We start from the raw sequence: 20,169 nt of genomic DNA on the forward strand, positions 1-20,169 counted from the left end.
CGTCATACCGCTCAGGAAGGAGACGTGTTCTGTCTGCTAGTGATGAACGTACTTTGGTGCGAAAAGTGCAAATCAATCCCAGAACAAAAGACCCTGGGAAGATGCTGGAGGAAACAGGTACAAAAGTATCTATATCCACAGTAAAACGAGTCCTATATCGACATAACCTGAAAGGCCGCTCAGCAAGGAAGAAGCCACTGCTCCAAAACAGCCATAAAAAAGCCAGACTACGGTTTGCAACTGCACATGGGGACAAAGATGGTACTTTTTGGAGAAATGTCCTCTGGTCTGATGAAACAAAAATAAAACAGTTTGGTCATAATGACCATCATTATGTTTGGAGGAAAAAGGGGGAGGCTTGCAAGCCAAAGAACACCATCCCAACCGTGAAGCACGGGGGTGGCAGCATCATGTTGTGGGGGTGCTTTGCTGCAGGAGGGACTGGTGCACTTCACAAAATAGATGGCATCATGAGAAGGAAAATTCTGTGGATATATTGAAGCAAAATCTCAAGACATCAGTCAGGAAGTTAAAGCTAGGTCGTAAATGGGTCTTCCAAATGGACAATGACCCCAAGCATACTTCCAAAGTTGTGGCAAAATGGCTTAAGGACAACAAAGTCAAGGCATTGGAGTGGCCACCCCAAAGCCCTGACCTCAATCCTATAGAAAATTTGTGGGCAGAACTAATAAAGCGTGTGCGAGCAAGGAGGACTACAAACCTGACTCAGTTACACCAGCTCTGTCAGGAGGAATGGGCCAAAATTCACCCAACTTATTGTGGGAAGCTTGTGGAAGGCTACCCAAAACGTTTGACCCAAGTTAAACAATTTAAAAGCAATGCTACCAAATACTAATTGAGTGCATGTAAACTTCTGACCCACTGGGAAAATAAAACATGAAATAAATCACTCTACTATTATTCTGACATTTCACATTCTTAAAATAAAGTGGTGATCCTAACTGACCTAAGAGAGGGAATTTTTACAAGGATTAAATGTCAGGAATTGTGAAAAACAGTTTAAATGTATTTGGCTAAGGTGTATGTAAACTTCCGACTTCAACTCTACATACTTGACTAGACGATAACACAGTTAGCAGCAACCCGTCACAAAGGAGTGACTGGCACTAAGGACATCTCTGTGAAACATCAACGATCACCATTTGTACCACTGGCGAGGAGAAAGTGTTGTTAGTGCCATTAAAGTGTTCTCGAACAGCTACTATAAGAGATGTGGTGTTTCGTCATTCACTGAGCTACTGATGCAAAGTCTATGACGTCGTTACAGCAAAGGAAAACAATACTTGTACTTCTAGTGGAGTCACAGTACAGTAAGCTCAGATCACTTTACCTCACATGGACAAAGCATCCAGCGGTTTCAAGCTATTACAGAGACACCTGATTAAGCTCAACCGCAGTTCAACAAACTCCTGTAGCCTGAACACAACTCATCAATACTACCTAGACCTTCTGTCCTGTCAAGACTGAAGAGGTCCTTCAACACCCCCATCACAGCTGGCCAGAGTGACAGAGAAGACACGGCCATGACAGGACTCCCGGCGCCACCTGGCTGAACAGGTGACTGTTAGCGTCGCCAAGCAAGGATATTTTTATATATATTATATAAAGGGAACCTGAGTTTACAAATAACAAAAAAATATATATATTCATTTTATTTATTTAATTAACTAAGTTATGCAACACCCAATTCCACTGTGTGAATAAAGTAATTACCCCCTTACACTAAATAACTGGTTGTGCCACCTTTAGCTGCAATGACTGCAACCAAATGCTTCCTGTAGTTATTGATCAATCTCTCACATCGCTGTGGAGGAATTTTGGCCCACTCTTCCATGCAGAACTGCTTTAACTTAGCGACATTTGTGGATTTTCAAGCATGAACTACTTGTTTCAAGTCCTGGTTTTCGGCAGGCATAACGGGACTCATCTTGTCCAAAAAGTAGACTCAAGTTTGCGAAAACGTACCTGGAAGCACCTGGATGATCACCAATACTCTTGGAAGAATGTTCTATAGACAGATGAGTCAAAAGTGTAACTTTTTTAACGACATGGGTCCCTTTATGCCTGAAAAGAACCAAACACTGCATTCCAGAGTAAGAACCTTATACCAACGGTCAAGCATGGTGGTGGTAGTGTGATGGTTTGGGGATGCTTTGCTGCCTCAGGACCTAGACGACTTGCCTTAATTGAAAGAACCATGAATTCAGCTCTGTATCAGAGAATTCTACAGGGGAATGTCAGGCCATCTGTCTGTGAGCTGAAGCTGATAAGCCTGGTATGGCAATTGCTCGGCCTCCGACAGCAAGGCACTACAGAGGGTAGTGCTTACGGCCCAGTACATCACTGGGGCCAAGCTTCCTGCCATCCAGGACCTCTATACCAGGCGGTGTCAGAGGAAGACCCTAAAAATTGTCAAAGATTCCAGCCACCCATTCCAGTCATAGACTGTTCTCTCTGCTACTGCACGGCAAGCATTTTTACAAGCGGTACCGGAGCGCCAAGTCTAGGTCCAAAAGGGCTCTTAACAGCTTCTACCCCCAAGCCATAAGACTCCTGAACAGCTAATCAAATGGCTACCCAGACTATTTGCATTGACCCCCCCCCCCCCCTTTACACTGCTGCTATTCTCCCTTTAACTCTACCTACATGTACATATTACCTCAATTACCTCTACTAACCTGTGTCCCTGCACATTGACTCTGTAACGGTACCCCCTGTATATAGCCTCGCTACTGTTATTTTACTGCTGCTCTTTAATTATTTGTTATTTTTTACTTAACACTTGTCTTAAAACGGCATTGTTGGTTGGTTAGGGGCTTGTAAGTAAGCATTTCACAGTAAGGTTGTATTCGGCACATGTGACAGTTAAGAATTAATTCGGAAAACGGTAACTCGTTAAATAAACTTTTTCCGTGGTGCCCCAAGATTGCTGATGAGTTAATTATTACATGAGTAATGTAATAGTAATAATTAAACTTAGTTAATCAATTTGATTAAACAATCATCATCACATTAATGTAAGCCAAGACACGACAGGGGTCAATTACTTTTTCCCCACAGTGGCATTTTGTTTATGAAATAAATGTAAAAGTATGTGATTGTTGTGTTATTTGTTCACTCAGGTACCCTTTATCTAATATTAGGTTTTGGTTGAAGATCTGATACCATTCGGTATCAAAAATTGAGAAAATCAGAAAAGGGGCAAATACTTTTTCATGGCACTGTAGCTCTACTGAGGTAGAGTTAACTTCCACTTCTTCACCCTTTTTTGTGAGAATCCTTTGAGCTTCTCAGTCTCGCGGTCACTCTCACTGCAAGATGGACTCACAAACACGCCATGAGTCACTGTAAGCTCACTGTGAACAAAGTGCCCGCAGCGCACAGTGGAGTCTGTCTGAACAGCAAAGGCACATCTCTCCCTCCACACCGTAAACACACACACAGAGATATCTGCAACATAAAACACAGAAAGGGCAAGGGCGAGAAGAGAGGCAAGCGGAGCCCTAAGAATAAGTTGGAAAAACTTGGAAAGTTCAACGCTTTGGCAAAAACACAGGACAAAACAAAAAGTATCTTTAACCTCCCCATTGTACCACTGGAGTTACGACTCACAGATGTGTCAAAGTGTTCAGTCAGGGAGGTGCGCTGGTCACAAAAGTAGTAGCAGGTTAAAATCCCAGCAGGGGATTGGCTGCTTGAGAACACTCCTCCTGAGAAGAGTTTTAAAAGGTACATCTCCACTGTAAAAGCAGCCAGTAAAAGTATACAGGTACACAGGTATGAACACATCCCAGTCTGCATAAATCACATCTTCTCTGCCAGTCAACCCTGATAGGCCGCTTTGATGGGAAAAATAAATTAGGGTTTTATTTGTCGCAGCGGAACAACGACAAGATGCCAACAGCAACGTCGGCTCCCGGTTTTGTTGCTGTGGCAATAAACTTGGAGACAGGCACCATAAATCAGTGGCGGTGAGTCCCTCGGACAAATAGGGGGGTCGTGAGTTGTGGCGGTGGGTCTCTGGGCATCTTTCACTGCTGCCGTTACGGTGGGCCAGGCCGCTCACCTCCAGGTTGGGCCGAGAGGAGGAGAGAGAGAGGACAAACTAAAGATGGAAATAAACATAAGCATTTATTTTATCACTGATATGTTTCATAACACTGGAGCTGCTTTAGACATGGAGAGGAGGGGGGAACCTGGCAGCAATGGAGTGGAATGCCTAAAGGGAGAGCGAGGGATCTAAAGCTAGATTCATATTGAAAATGCAATATAGCTCACGGATGCGGACAGAGCTATCTACTTATGAAAACGAGGGCTCTAAAAGTACATATTTCCCCAAACGCTTGTGTAAATCTATTTTCTTAAGACTGGGAGGAAACCGACAGCCACAGGAGTTCACACAGATGATTGAAAAATAACTGAGAAACTTCTCTTCTGTTAGGTGGGTAAAATAGGCATCTTCCCTCGGAGAAATCATCAATAGAAAGGTCTACCTCCAGGCCTACACGCAGGCGTTCAACGGCTGGGAAAATGACATTAATCCCCCAGATTTCAACCCACTGCCCTTGCTAATACGGACAGAGTGCAGGTATCCACCCGTTGAGACAAGGAGTTGGGTGTGTGATACAAACACTGTGATTGCGACGACTCGTTTACATTTTCCATGTATTTGCCGTTACTCTGTGTACTCACAATCGCGCGCGCACACACACACACCCCCCCCCCCCCCCCCCTTCCCCCTATGGTTCTCACGGACACCGACTGGGTGTAGGAGTTTTCAAACTCTGAGGAACAGCAGGATAAATCTGATAGCCACTCTGCCAGTGTCCATCATTAAAGCCCAGACTGCAGACAAGCAGCAGCAACAGCGGAGTATTCCCAACACAGCACAGGCACTCATCGATCCACAACAACTTACTCAGACGTAGCAGGGCACAAGTCTGGGCTTAATCTCTCAAACTTACCCCAGTGTGTGTCTGTTTTCAGTCTGTGTGAATATATTACTGATGACAGTATCTGTGCATGTTCATTTCCCTGCTTGGTTGCTCCGGACACGATCGATGTGGTGTCTTGGAAAGTGTGTGAGTGACATTACTGTCAGCTGTGTCAATTAGACTCTGCTCCTACCTTAGGTTGATTAAGAGACTCCATTAGGAACAGGACATCTATTCCTGGCTCATCGCAACTGGGATTTTCACTACCACAGTGTGTGCGTGTATGCCTCCATACCTCAGGCATGGCGGTGGTCTTGTCGGGACGTCTGGTCTCAGGCTCTCCAGTAAGGGGGTTACGTAGGGTCTGGAGGAACAGCGCTGCCTTTCTCTTCCTCTCCGCCTGAAGCTGCTTCTCCTTGGACTCCTTTGAGGCCTGGGCCAGCTTCTCCCTGGCGGCTGCAGCCAGACGGTCCTCTAGCTTCTGCTTGGCTAGATGGAGAGGGTCAGAGGTCAGGTACAGCATACAGACAGAATCGTTTCTGCAGCATACAAACAGAATCGTTTCCGCATGGCTACAGGAGGAAGGGAGGGAAGTGAGAGAGATAAAGAGAGAGAGCAAATGAACACCAGAATTTTTCAGCATGTTTTTACAAAAAGATCCCACCCCCTCTAAACACCCAGTGCGCCCTCGACCTTCTGTCTGAGGACCAACACACAGGCACGACCTAAGAGCACAGCAGGAAAGGGTGGCCACAGCACTCAAGGGAGTGATTGAAAAAGCTTATTCTACTTCCCCCAGCGGACAAGTGGTTTTCACCTTGCTACCACGAAAATACTTCCACCCTGCTACCATACAGAAGGTAAAAGCAAGTATTTCCCTTGACTGTGCCTCAAAACCAAATGTTTACCTTGCCCACCACTCCACTTTGGACAGCTTTTACGAACAGGTCCACCAATCGCCCTCAACCGCAGCCCCAACACCTCACGCAGAAGCAACAGATCAAAGAACACTCTCCCAGACCTGCGGGACCACCCCCCACACATAGATGACCCACGACGAGAGGACCTACATCCAAGACCACAGCACCACCAGCCACATCCACACCCCCACCCCAACCAATAAACATCCCCCAAGTCAACCATGCCCACACCCCATTTAGGCCCCCTCAGATCAGACCTACGCCCCTCCTGCCCACCCCATGCCCCCCCATTCTCGCAAAAAGAGGGCCTCAACATGAAAGTCACACACACGCCCAGGCCGTGAGCAGACAAACAGGCCCAACCCCCACTCTTACACTAGCCCAAGCTAATGGCATGTACCAGATGCTCAGCAAGCTCTGCTCACACTTACTGGTCTGAGGCCAAACCACACGGCTAACAACATTGGACACTTTATGGAACACGAAGCCTTCACTGCCTCATCCTGGAATATCCAAGGCCTGAGGTAATCGGCCTTTGGCCTAAAGAGCTGGAACCTGGACTTCACCAAATAAATAAAAAATACAGACATTGTCATCCTACAAGAAACATGGTATAGAGGAGACGGACCCACTGGTTGCCCTCTAGGTTACAGAGAGCTGGTAGTCCCATCCACCAAACTACCAGGTGAGAAACAGGGAAGGGACATAGGGGGTATGCTAATTTGGTATAAAGCAGACCTAACACACTCTATTAAATTAATCAAAACAGGAACTTTTTACATTAGGCTAGAAATTCAAAAAGGAAATTATCTCAACAGAGAAAAATGTCATCCCGTGTGCTACATTTATCCCCCCACCAGAATCCCCATACATTAATGAAGCTTCTCCATCCTAGAGGGGGAAATCCATAATTTCCAGGCCCAGGGACATGTACTAGTCTGTGGCGACCTAAATGCCAGAACTGGACAAGAACCTGACACCCTCAGCACAGAGGGACAAACACCTACCTGGAGGTGACAGCATTCCCTCCCCCATATGCCCCCCTATGCACAACTACGACAACCAACAAAAACGGGTCACAACTCCTGCAGCTCTGTTGCACACTGGGTATGTACATTGTCAATGGTAGGCCTTGAGGGGACTTCTATGGTAGGTACACTTATAGGTCATCTCTTGGCAGTAGTACTGTGGACTACCTTAACACTGACCTCAACCCAGAGTCTCTCAGAGCGTTCACAGTCAGCCCAATCAGATCACAGAAAAATCACAGTCTACCTAAACAGAGCAATACTCAATCATGAGGCATCAAAGCCAAAGGAACTGAATACTACTAAGAAATGCTATAGATGGAAGGAAAGTATGTGGAAACCTACCAAAAAACAATTAGGCAACAACAAAAACCTAAGAAAGATAGAGAAACTTATCCAAACAGAAACATAGAGACCCAGAAAACTTGAGCCTACGCCTTCAATATGGTGAATCACTAAAACAATATAGAAATACACTATGGAAAAAGAAGGAATAGCACTTCCAAAATCATTTAAGAATGCATAGACTCTAACCACTTCGGGGGAAATTGGAAAACAGTAAAACAACAACACAAATAATTATCTATCCAAAACGGAGATGTATGGGTAAACCACTTCTCCAATCTTTTTGACCCTATAACAAAGAACAAACAGCAAAAACATGATGAAATACAAATCTTAGAATCAACTATTAAAGACTACCAGAACCCACTGGATTCTGTAATTAAATTGAATGAACTACAGGACAAAATACAAACCCTCCAACCCAAAAAGGCCTGTGGTGTTGATGGTATCCTCAGTGAAATTATAAAATATACAGACCACAAATTCCAATTGGCTATACTTAAATTCTTTAACATCATCTGTGGCTCTGGCATCTTCCCCATTATTTGGAACCAAGGACTGATCACCCCAATCCACAAAAGTGGAGACAAATTTGACCCCAATATCTACTGTGGGATATGCGTCAACAGCAACCTTGGGAAAATCCTCTGCCTTATCATTAACAGCAGACTCGTACATTTCCTCAGTGAAAACAATGTTCTGAGCAAATGTCAAATTGTCTTTTTACCAAATTACAGTATGACAGACCACGTATTCACCCTGCACACCCTAATTGACAAACAAAACAAAAGCAAAGTCTTCTCATGCTTTGTTAATTTAAAAAATGCTTTTGACTCAATTTGGCATGAGGGTCTGCTATACAAATTTGATATTTTAGCCAAAATATTTGAATCAGTTATAGAACCCATTGCCCTTTATGGTTGTGAGGTCTGGGGTCCGCTCACCAATCAAGATTCACAAAATGGGACAAACACCAAATTGAGACTTTGCATGAAGAATTGTGCAAAAATATACTCTGTGTACAACGCAAAACACCAAACAATGCATGCAGAGCAGAATTAGGCCGATACCCTCTAATTATCAAAATCCCGAAAAGAGCCATTAAATTCTACAACCACCTAAAAGGAAGCGATTCCCAAACATTCCATTACAAAGCCATCACCTACAGAGAGATTAACCTGGTGAAGAGTCCCCTAAGCAAGCAACACAAAAAAACTGAGCAAACTAGAATGCTATTTGGCCCTAAACAGATAGTATACACTTAAGGAAAGCTTTGACTATGTACAGACTCTGTGAGCATAGCCTTGCTATTGAGAAAGCCTGTCTTCTCTTGAGAGCCAGGTCAGCCTATGTGCACACTCCCCACAAAATGAGGTGGAAACTGAGCTGCACTTCCTAACCTTCTGACAAATGTATGACCATATTAGAGACACATAATTCCCTCAGATTACAGATACACAAAGAATTCAAAGAGAGAGAGAAGAGGTCAAAGATGTGTTGAGCGTGAGTGAGTCCCCTCTGTGTCAAGGTGTGAGAGAGAAAAGCTACTGTACTGTGAGGCACAGCTGGGGCTTGGCTGGGGAGGAGATCGGAAAAGAGCAGAGGAGAGAAAGAATACGGGGGAGGAAGAGAAGAGAGCGGGGGAGAGCGAGTGGCAGTGTAGGATCAAATGGAGCAGTGGAGGGCAGACAAGGAAGCAGGCAGAGAGAGGGGTCTAAGACAGTGTTTAAGGTACATTATGTAGACATTAACACTCTATTGAAGATGGGGGGAATAGGAATATATGGGGTATGACATGGTATGAGTGTATTGAAGCTTATGGCCACATTTCAGCTTACCATTCCCAGACACAACACCTCATAGGTAAAGTTTGTGGATTGGCAATGGTGGAGTGTAGATGTAGTTTGAATTCGAGGTGTTCACGGATCCCCCAGTACCCGAATACCCAAGAGGGTCGGGATCCAGAATTCCAAATAATTTCATGGGTTTGGGTCAGATTTGATATGATAGTCACGGGTATGTGTAATTTTAAATGACTAGTTCGGAAGGACCCATATAGATCTGAATGTGACTGCTGCAGTAGAGCGAGAGAAATTGTATCATTTATGCTGCTGCTCTTTGCTTTTCACCTGGAATAGCGTGTGTAGCTTGTTGTTGTTGACTAGGGTTGCAAAGGGTCTGAAACTTTACGGTAAATTTACGGAATTTTCCATGGGAAGTTAAGCCTGGGAATTTTGCTTAAATTCATAAAAAAAAGTTATCTTATAACAGTGAACCTTTTTTTGTGGGATACACATAAGGCATTTCTAGGTCTTGTGGCATATTTTGGTTAAACTATCCCCAATTCAATGGAATTGCAACCCTCTGCATGAACAGTGCATTCTTCCATCACATGTACAGCTGATTCTCAAGATCTTGCACACTAATGAGATGCTATTGAGCCCACACTACTACACTGTCTGAGCCAAGGACTACATGCTTTCTGGTAAGTTTTGATTACAATACTGGGTGGGGTGAATATATTTTATATGACATACATTCTTTTTTGTTAACGAGTAAATAGTAGCCTTCAACAACGTATGTTTAAATCATTACTAACTTGTTAACAATTTCTGGTAGTTAGTTTTTGCTACATTTACGTCATTTAGCAGACACTCTTATCCAGAGCGACTTATAAATTGGTGCATTCACCTTATGATGCTACCATGTGGGTTTTAGCTTGTTTGAGCCTGCTAACTGAGGAGTGTTAATTCCCCGGTTTACATACGTTTAATTTTAAAACATCTTACAAAGGACTTGTTTCATCTCACTGCTTAACTATTTATCTGTATATGGAATTGTATTTGTTTCTCCTTTTTTTCTAATCTTTACAGGCACTATCTGATGTGTGGAGACATTTCTCTGCAGCTGATGTAGAAGGAAAAGCTGTGTACATTTGCAAATACTGTGCCAAATCATATGTGAAGAATGCAACAAAGATAAAAAATCATCTGGCCAAGTGCATAAAGTTCCCTCAGCGCTCACAACAAGCAACCTCTGACAAAAGTCCCTCTACTTCTATTCGTGGTGAAAATGTTGAATCAGACACCTTATCGATAGCAACAGCTCATGGTCCTCCTGGAATCAGATGCTTTTTTGACTCAATGGAGGAACGTAATCAGAGAAATAATTATCAATGTCTTGCTCGAGATGTGTATGCAACTGGTTCACCTCTGATGCTCACAGGCAATGTGTATTGGAAGAGATTTCTGAATGATTTATCTACTAATTTGCTGGATGCAGAGTTCCACATAGTTCAAGTGAAGGTCAAGCAAATCATATAGAAAGCAGACTACATTGAAATCATCTCTGATGGGAGGTTGAATGTTCGTGGGCAAGGAATAATTAACTACATCATCTCCACGCCTCAACCAGTATTCTACAAGAGCACAGACACAAGGGCCAACAGACACACCGGTCTCTACATTGCAGATGAGCTGAAGGCAGTCATCAATGACCTTGGTTGGACCACAGAAGGTATTTGCACTGGTGACAGACAATGCTGCGAACATGAAGGCTGCCTGGTCTAAAGTGAAGGAGTTTTACCCTCACATCACACCCATTGGCTGTGCTACTCATGCATTGAATTTGCTCCTCAAGGACATCATGGCACTGAAAACAATGGATACACTCTACAAGAGAGCCAAGGAAATGGTAGGTATGTGAAGGGTCATCAAGTTATAGCAGCAATCTACCTGACCAAGCAAAGTGAGAAGAATAAGAGCACCACATTGAAGCTGCCCAGCAACACCTGTTGGGGTGGTGTTGTCATCATGTTTGACAGTCCCTCGGAGGGGAAGGGGTCTCTCCAAGAAATGGCAATATCACAGTCTGCCGATATGGACAGCCCCATCAAGAGGATCCTCCTGGATGATGTACTTTGGGAGAGAGTGGTAAGCAGCCTGAAACTCCTGAAACCTATAGCAGTAGCCATTGCACTGATTGAGGGAGACAATGCCATCCTGTCTGATGTTCAGACTCTGCTTGCAGATGTAAGAGAAGAAATCCATACTCCACTGCCCACTTCAGTGTTGCTCCAAGCAGAGGAAACTGCAGTTCTGAAATACATCAAAAAGCATGAAGACGTCTGCCTGAAGCCCATACATTGGACCCCAAGAATGCTGGCCAGAGCATCCTGTCTGGTGCAGAGATCAACAAGGCCTATGGTGTCATCACTACCGTGTCTTGCCACCTTGGCCTGGATGAGGACAAGGTTCTTGGCAGTCTGGCGAAGTACACTACCAAGCAAGGGCTTTGGGATGGAGATGCAATATGGCAGTCGTGCCAACATATCTCATAAGCCACCTGGTAGAAGGGACTTTGTGGATCTGAGGCTCCTTCCCTGTTGCCTCCATCATCCTCCAAATCCCGCCAACATCAGCTGCCTCAGAGCGCAACTGGTCTTTGTTTTTGAACACACACACCAAAGCACAAAGGTTGACAAATATAAGGGTTGGAAAAATTGGTGGCCATCCGGGCAAATTTGAGGCATTTTGAGCTAGACAACGAGCCATCCTCAACAAGGTTGGAAAGTGACAGTGAAGATGAGGCCTCAGAGTGTGATGTTCAAGAGGTGGGCATTGAGGAGGTCCAGGGAGAAGACATGGAAGCCTGAGAGGAAGACAGTCTAGAAACTAAAGCTTTGGTTATCATTTTACAGATGTATGTTGAAACCGTTTTTGGGAGATGTGATGGATCATTGGGGATCATTCAATATTCCCTTTCTTTTGTTGTTCAGTGAAATCATCCCATGTGAAGAGTCAACACATTTAATTAAAAGTTCAATTCGTAACTAAATAGTTTTTTATTTCTATTGGAAAGATTTAATAATTTGCAATTATGTCTAATGATAAGGTAAAATGTTTATGTCTTCATATGATATGGTAAATATATCCAATGCAAAAAAACATCTACATTTAAACGGTATTAATATTAATTTGCATATATTTCCATTAATTCCTATATATTCCCGTTAATTCCCACAGAAAGTTTCCACCATTTAATACTACCCAAAATGTGCAACCCTATTGTTGACTACTCATAATTCATCAGTGGCAATAGGCTACAGTCATAGAGCCTCCATGTGGGACAAAAGTTAGGAGATATCTAATCAATGGAAGATGGAATTAAAATGGAATTAAAAGTTTAAGGAGAAGGCTACAACGACCAACAGGTAGGTTGCTACTTTACATTCTGAACAGAGTTGTTGTTTGCAACTGTTTAGGACGAGAAAGTGCAAGCAGCCTCAATTAGCCTAGTTAAGACAGATACTACGTAATCATATTGGATGATAAATGACCTAGTTATGGCAGCTATTAGTCTACTATAGCGTGAGTCGGCTTGGTTGGTTGCAGTCTCTCATCTCTCCCTCTCTCCTCCCTGTTCCTGTGTCACTCGCTCACACTCACAGTAGCCTACACACACAGCACGGCCCCTGCTAGAGCGTCACCTCTCTCTACCTCATCTCCATCGCACTTTATTAGCTTCGGTTAATAAAGTAGCTTAAAAATTTACTTTTCTGCTGCTTCCCTCACTCAGATCAGACCGGGTCTGGATCTGACCAGGTCTATACGGAACGGGTCTAGATGTCCTCGGGTTCCGTTTGGAACGGGTCTCTATATTTAAAAAATGTATTTATGCATATTGGGTCTGGATGGGAAAGCCCCAGGTCCATTTCAGAACGGGTCCCAAAAGGCCTCCAGTGTGAATTCCACTTATACAATGAAATTAGCTAACTGGGTCTCCTGCCATCATCTGCAATTACCGTTATGCCTGCCTACATTCCTCTCTGTAGGCACAGCCCAACGCAACTGTATTAATGAAAGAGAGAACACAAGGATGTGACAAGAGGTCAGAGAAAACGAGAGAATGGGGAAAGACAGGAACAAATCATGGGGGAGAAGAGGACGACAGTGATCACGAGGACTATATTAACGTGGACTCCGGGCATGTAACGTGGACTGTGGCCATTGAACGTGGTGCGGGGATAAATTGCCCAGCCTGAGAATAGAATTGCTCAATTTACTGTGTGTGTGGGCAGCGATAACCATCTGCAATCTTCCCTAGTCTGTTCATCGGAAGCGCACAGGGAGAGCTCAAAAACAAGGCATTATATTACGCAACCATAGGGGTTGAATACATAGTTCTTTCTATACTATAAATAGGCTGGCTACCAAGGCAAATCATATGGGCTTAGTGTGAACACACCAGGGACAGAACAGAACTACCACCCTAAGGTAGACCCACTTCCTTAATGGAGTGAGTGAGGAAAAAATAGATATATAGAGACAGAGTAAGCATGAGAAGAGAGAGAGAGGGAGAAAGAGATATATAGAGACAGAGTAAGCATGAGAAGAGAGAGAGAGGGATAAAGAGATATATAGAGACAGAGTAAGCATGAGAAGAGAGAGAGAGGGAGAAAGAGATATATAGAGACAGAGTAAGCATGACAAGAGAGAGAGAAGGAGAAAGAGATATATAGAGACAGAGTAAGCATGAGGAGAGAGAGGGAGAAAGAGATATATAGAGACAGAGTAAGCATGAGAAGAGAGAGAGGGAGAAAGAGTGACTTAGAAAGAGCAAGTGAAAGGAGTGAGTGAAAGGTGAAGGAGGACAGTGACTTGGAGAATAAATAAAACTAAATAAATGAGGCAGGCAGGCAGGCAGGCAGGCAGGCCTAAATCTTAATCAAAGTTTATTTGTCACGTGCGCCGAATAGGCGGTGTAGACCTTACAGTGAAATGCTTACTTACACGTTCTAACCAATAGTGCAAAAAAGGTGTTAGGTGAACAATAGGTAAGTAAAGAAATAAAACAACAGTAAAAAGACAGGCTATATACAGTAGTGAGGCTATAAAAGCAGCGAGGCTACATACAGACACCGGTTAGTCAGGCTGATTGAGGTAGTATGTACATATAGATATGGTTAAGGTGACTATGCATATATGATGAACAGAGAGTAGCAGCAGCGTAAAAAGAGGGGTTGTGGGGGGGCACACAATGCAAATAGTCCAGGTAGCCATTTGATTACCTGTTCAGGAGTCTTATGGCTTGGGGGTAAAAACTGTTGAGAAGCCTTTTTGTCCTAGACTTGGCACTCCGGTACCACTTGCCATGCGGTAGTAGAGAGAACAGTCTATGACTGGGGTGGCTGGGGTCTTTGAAAATGTTTAGGGCCTTCCTCTGACACCGCCTGGTGTAGAGGTCCTGGATGGCAGGCAGCTTAGTGATGTACTGGGCCGTACGCACTACCCTCTGTAGTGCCTTGCGGTCAGAGGCCGAGCAATTGCCGTACCAGGCAGTGATGCAACCAGTCAGGATGCTCTCGATGTTGCAGCTGTAGAACCTTTTGAGGATCTCAGGACCCATGCCAAATCTTTAGTTTCCTGAGGGGGAATAGGCTTTGTCGTGTCCTCTTCACGACTGTCTTGGTGTGTTTGGACCATTCTAGTTTGTTGTTGATGTGGACACCAAGGAACTTGAAGCGCTCAACCTGCTCCACTACAGCCCCGTCGATGAGAATGGGGGCGTGCTCGGTCCTTTTCCTGTAGTCCACAATCAGCTCCTTAGTCTTGGTTACGTTGAGGGATAGGTTGTTATTCTGGCACCACCCGGCCATGTCGCTGACCTCCTCCCTATAGGCTGTCTTGTTGTTGTTGGTGATCAGTCCTACCACTGTTGTGCCGTCTGCAAACGTAATGATGGTGTTGGAGTCGTGTCTGGCCACGCAGTCGTGGGTGAACAGGGAGTACAGGAGGGGACTGAGCACGCACCCCTGCGGAGTGTTGAGGATCGGCATGGCAGATATGTTGCTACCTACCCTCACCACCTGGGGGCAGCCCACCAGGAAGTCCAGGATCCAGTTGCAGAGGGAGGTGTTTAGTCCCAGGATCCTTAGCTTAGTGATGAGCTTTGAAGGTACTATGGTGTTGAACGCTGAGCTGTAGTCAATGAATAGCATTCTCACGTAAGTGTTCCCTTTGTCCAGGTGGTTAAAGGCAGTGTGGAGTGCAATAGAGATTGCATCATCTGTGTATCTGTTTGGGCCTGTTCAGACTGTTTGAGAGAGGCCCCCCAATAAGTAGGGTTCTTGGCCACTCAAGTGCTTTAGCAATCAAACCATTTGCGCTGCCTCAAAACTAAGACATTTTGGGCTCGCCATCAGTAAAACAAATCCTGCCATTGTTCTTCTTTACAACAGCACTAAGGGAGGGGGAAGATAGAAGATGACAGAACAAAGTGTGATTTTTTTGTTGTAAATGTATAAGCAGATTGTCACAGCAATCGAAAGTCAAAAGATATTTTAGAGACAAAAGGACTTAAGACAGCACAGGCACGCGCGCACACACTCACACGAACAACCACGTGCGCACACACCCATGCACACAGAGAGACACACACTTTACTAATGAGAGCTGCCACTGGTCTCACTCAGTAACAGCACAGCTATGGGCCTTAAGGCAGTAAAGAACTATTGAAGTGGTCCCTCATTGGTCATGATAGAGAGAGTGCTGACACACACTATGCTTTCCACAAAATGGACCCAGTGGTCTGGAAGATCATACACACTCAAATATAGGGCATGGCAGACAACAGACAAGCATTATTTCACAACAGCATTAAAGCTAGAATCCTTAATTGGTGAAACTACTACGTTCGTTTGGGATAATACAACAAAGAAGTTACAGTAATTACAGCAAACCATTCTATTGATGTATTCTAATTATAATCTCCAAATGGTAGGTACCCTATATCAGTCCACCGAATCCAAGTAGTCTTGTCAGTCCACTCTGGCCTAGGGCATTAATCCAAGATGGCGTAGCAGTCAGACGCCTTTGTCCTGTTGTGTCCCTTGTATATATTTTTTTACATATTTTTCTTCGCATATCTTTTAAAAATATTTTCCTAAAACCTCAACTTCTAAAAACTCTCCTGCAACACGCCTCACCCAATGTGGCGTGGATCTTTTTTTCTTTTTTTCTAAAGTATTTCTATTTACTTCGGATCTGGAATCCCTCAACTGAAGCTAGCCAGCTAACTACCTACGAGCTATCAGTCAGCAAACCATTGCTAGCGGTCATCAGCTAACCTTTAGCTCGGAAAGCTCTCACCAGTTCGAACAACATGACTCAAACCAGAGCATAACGGACCTATTATTATTTTATATATTTTTTTCCCCATATCCCCGGATTCCTACCGCAAACTCTGAACATTTTCATCTGGATCTTCGCAACTAGCTAACCGCAATCCCGTGTGACTACTCCTGGCTAGCGTTTCCATCCCGGAGCAAGCACCAATTAGCCTGAAGCTAGCTCGGTCAGGGCTCCTGTGTTACCACCGAAGCCCACTCCTGGGCTACAATATCCGGACCCCTTCTACTGCCGGTAAGGGGCACGGAACCCCACCGATCCTCTACGACTGGAATACCGACATAATCTGCCCGAGGATTCCAACAGGCCCCTCAGGCGCGACATCCGCTGAAGGCCCATTCTGCTAACCGACCTGCTAGCTATCTAGAGCTACTTGGAACCCTACTAATTCCACGACTGGTCTATCGATGTCACCGCACGAAGAGGCAAAGAGAGACTTACCCTCATTGCGACGTCCCCCAAAAGCTAACTTGCTAGCCCCGGTCTGCTAACTGCTAGCTTGCCTGCCCCGGTCTGCTAACTGCTAGCCCCGGTCTGCCAACTGCTTGCTTGCTAACCCGGTCTGCTAACTGCTAGCTTGCCAGCCCCGGTCTGCTAATTGCTAGCTTGTTTAGCCCCGGCCTACTAACTGTTAGCTTGTTAGCATCGGCCTGCTAACTGTCTGAATCGCCGTGTCCCCAGTCAGCCCAACCAATCACTGGACCCATATGTTCACTTGGCTACGCATGCCTCTCTCTAATATTAATATGCCTCGTCCATTACTGTCCTGGTTAGTGATTACTGTCTTATTTCACTGTAGAGCCTCTAGCCCTGCTCAATATGCCTTAACCAACCATGTTGTTCCACCTCCTACATATGCGATGACATCACCTGGTTTAAACGTCTCTAGAGACTATATCTCTCTCATCATTACTCAATGCCTAGGTTTACCTCCAATGTACTCACATCCTACCTGCAATTATGCTAGCACAGCTGAAAACTGTTGTTCTGATTAACGAAGCAATTAAACTGCCATTCTATAGACTAGTTGAGTATCTGGAGCGTCAGCATTTGTGGGTTCGATTACAGGCTCAAAATGGCCAGAAACAAAGCACTTTCTTCTGAAACTTGTCAGTCTATTCTTGTTCTGAGAAATGAAGGCTATTCCATGTGGGAAATTGCCAAGACACTGAAGATCTCGTACAACGCTGTGTACTTCTCCCTTCACAGAACAGCGCAAACTGGCTCTAACCCGAATAGAAAGAGTGGGAGGCCCCGGTGCACAACTGAGCAAGAGGACAAGTACATTAGAGTGTCTAGTTTGAGAAACAGACGCCTCACAAGTCCTCAATTGGCAGCTTCATTAAATAGTACCCGCAAAAAACCAGTCTCAATGTCAACAGTGAAGAGGTGACTCCGGGATGCTGGCCTTCTAGGCAGAGTTGCAAAGAAAAGCCATATCTCAGACTTGTCAAAAAAATAAAAGATTAAGATTGGCAAAAGAACACAGATACTGGACAAACGAACTTTGCCTAAAAGGCCAGCAGTTTCTTGGCAATGTTTCACATGGAATAGCCTTCATTTCTCAGAACAAGAATAGACTGATGAGTTTCAGAAGAAAGTTCTTTGTTTCTAGCCATTTTGAGCCTGTAATTGAACCCACAAATGCTGATGCTCCAGATACTCAACAAGTCTATAGAAGGCCAGTTTAATTGCGTCTTTAATCAGAACAACAGTTTTCAGCTGTGCTAGCATAATTGCAAAAGGGTTTTCTAATGATCAATTAGCCTTTTAAAATGATAAACTTGGATTAGCTAACACAACGTGCCATTGAACACAGGAGTGATGGTTGCTGATAATGGGCCTCTGTACACCTATGTAGATATTCCATTTTTTTTTTTTTAATCTGCCGTTTCCAGCTACAATAGTAATTTACAACATTAACAATGTCTACACTGTATTTCTGATCAATTTGATGTTATTTTAAAGGACAATTTGTTTTTACATTTCTTTCAAAAACAAGGACATTTCTAAGTGACCAAAAACATTTGAACAGTAGTGTGTGTGTATGCTATGGTGTTATTTGAAATAAAATAGTATTCTAATGTTACCTTAGGCCTTTATAAACACAACCAAATTATTATTTTTGCGATAGCATACATGAAATGTATTAATTACACGGTTCTAATTTTGCTGTCAGAATGACTGCTCATTCGCTTGAAGGGGGGTCCCTCATGGCCCAGCTGTTCTAGTGTTAAGGTTCATTTGGACAGAAAAACAGACTGACAAAGACATGAACACACACACGCGTCTGCTGAATCCCAGCACTGGTAATCAAAGGCAGCCTGTGTGATCCTTTACAGACCATCAATACAGATTAGGTTTCTCTGTCTGTAATCAATACCCCTACGGAGTTAGGCCATTTGAGTGACAGCCTCCTTGCCACACAGCAATTCATTTCACTTGCCAGGCCCGTTCTTTACCCTGAGATAATCACACAGATGTTCCGCTCTCCCTCCGCTGGGGCCGGGTGTGTGTGTGTGCATCGTCAGCCTGAACCAGCCCCTGAAACTAGGCCTAAATATCAGAACATTTGGTGGCTGTGTATGTGTGTGAGACCAGGCTAAACGCACACTAAACATTATGAATGGGTCCCGTGAGTCAGACCTGCCTTTACATTTGCATCAACACACTCCTGAGATTGTGTGCACATACAGTACCAGTCAAAAGTTGACACCTACTCATTCAAGGGTTTTTCTTAATTTTTTCTATATTGTAGGATAATAGCGAAGACATCAAATAACACATATGGAATCATGTAGTAACAAAAAAAGTATTTTGTATTTGAGATTCTTCAAAGTAGCCACCCTTTGCCTTGATGACAGCTTTGCACAATCTTAGCATTCTCTCAACCACCTTCATGAGGAATGCTTTTACAACAGTCTTGAAGGAGTTCCCACATATGCTGAGTACTTGTTGGCTGCTTTTCCTTCACTTTGCGGTCCAACTCTTCCCAACCATCTCAATTTGTTTAAGGTCAGATGATTGTGAAGGCCAGGTCATCTGACGCAGCACTCCATGGTCAAATAGCCCCTACACAGCCTGGACGTGTGTTCACACCTCCTCCTCCATGCTTCACGGTGGGAACCACAAATGCAGAGATCATCCGTTCACCTACTCTGCGTCTCACAAAGACACGGCGGTTGGAAACAAAAATCTCAAATTTGAACTCATCAGATCAAAGCACAGATTTCCACTGGTCTAATGTCCATTGCTCGTGTTTATTGGCCCAAGCAAGTCTCTTCTTCTTAATGTTGTCCTTTAGTGGTTTCTTTGCAGCAATTCGAACATGAAGGCCTGATTCACACAGTCTCCTCTGAACAGTTGATGTTGAGATGTGTCTGTTACTTGAACTCTGTGAAGCAGTTATTTGGGCTGCAATTTCTGAGGCTGGTAACTCTAATGAACTTATCCACTGCAGCAGAGGTAACTCTGGGACTTCCTTTCCTGTGGCGGTCCTCATGAGAGACAGTTTCATCATACCACTAGATGGTTTTGTGACTGCACTTGAAGAAACTTTAGAAGTTATTGAAATGTTCTGTATTGACTGACCTAAAGCAATGATGGACTGTTGTTTCTCTTTGCTTATTTGAGCCGTTCTTGCCATAATATGGACTTGGTCTTTTACCAAATAGGGCTATATTCTGTATACCACACCTCCTTTGTCACAACACAACTGATTGGCTCAAACGCA

The 20,169-nt window shown here is 44.1% G+C and overlaps 1 protein-coding gene across 2 annotated transcripts in view; it reads right to left on the reverse strand.

The window, feature by feature from the left end:
* The window catches only part of LOC106563159 (splicing factor, suppressor of white-apricot homolog), a 143,967-nt gene that overhangs the window by 35,029 nt on the left and 88,769 nt on the right, over positions 1-20,169 (reverse strand). For both annotated transcript variants that reach the window (XM_014128427.3, XM_014128426.3), the window contains exon 13: positions 5,251-5,444. In XM_014128427.3, the coding sequence (XP_013983902.3) occupies positions 5,251-5,444 (194 nt within the window). The remainder of the gene's footprint in view (positions 1-5,250; positions 5,445-20,169) is intronic.

The sequence above is a fragment of the Salmo salar genome, chromosome 11, assembly GCF_965601325.2.
Source record: "Salmo salar chromosome 11, fSalSal1, whole genome shotgun sequence".
Classification (NCBI taxonomy): domain Eukaryota; kingdom Metazoa; phylum Chordata; class Actinopteri; order Salmoniformes; family Salmonidae; genus Salmo; species Salmo salar.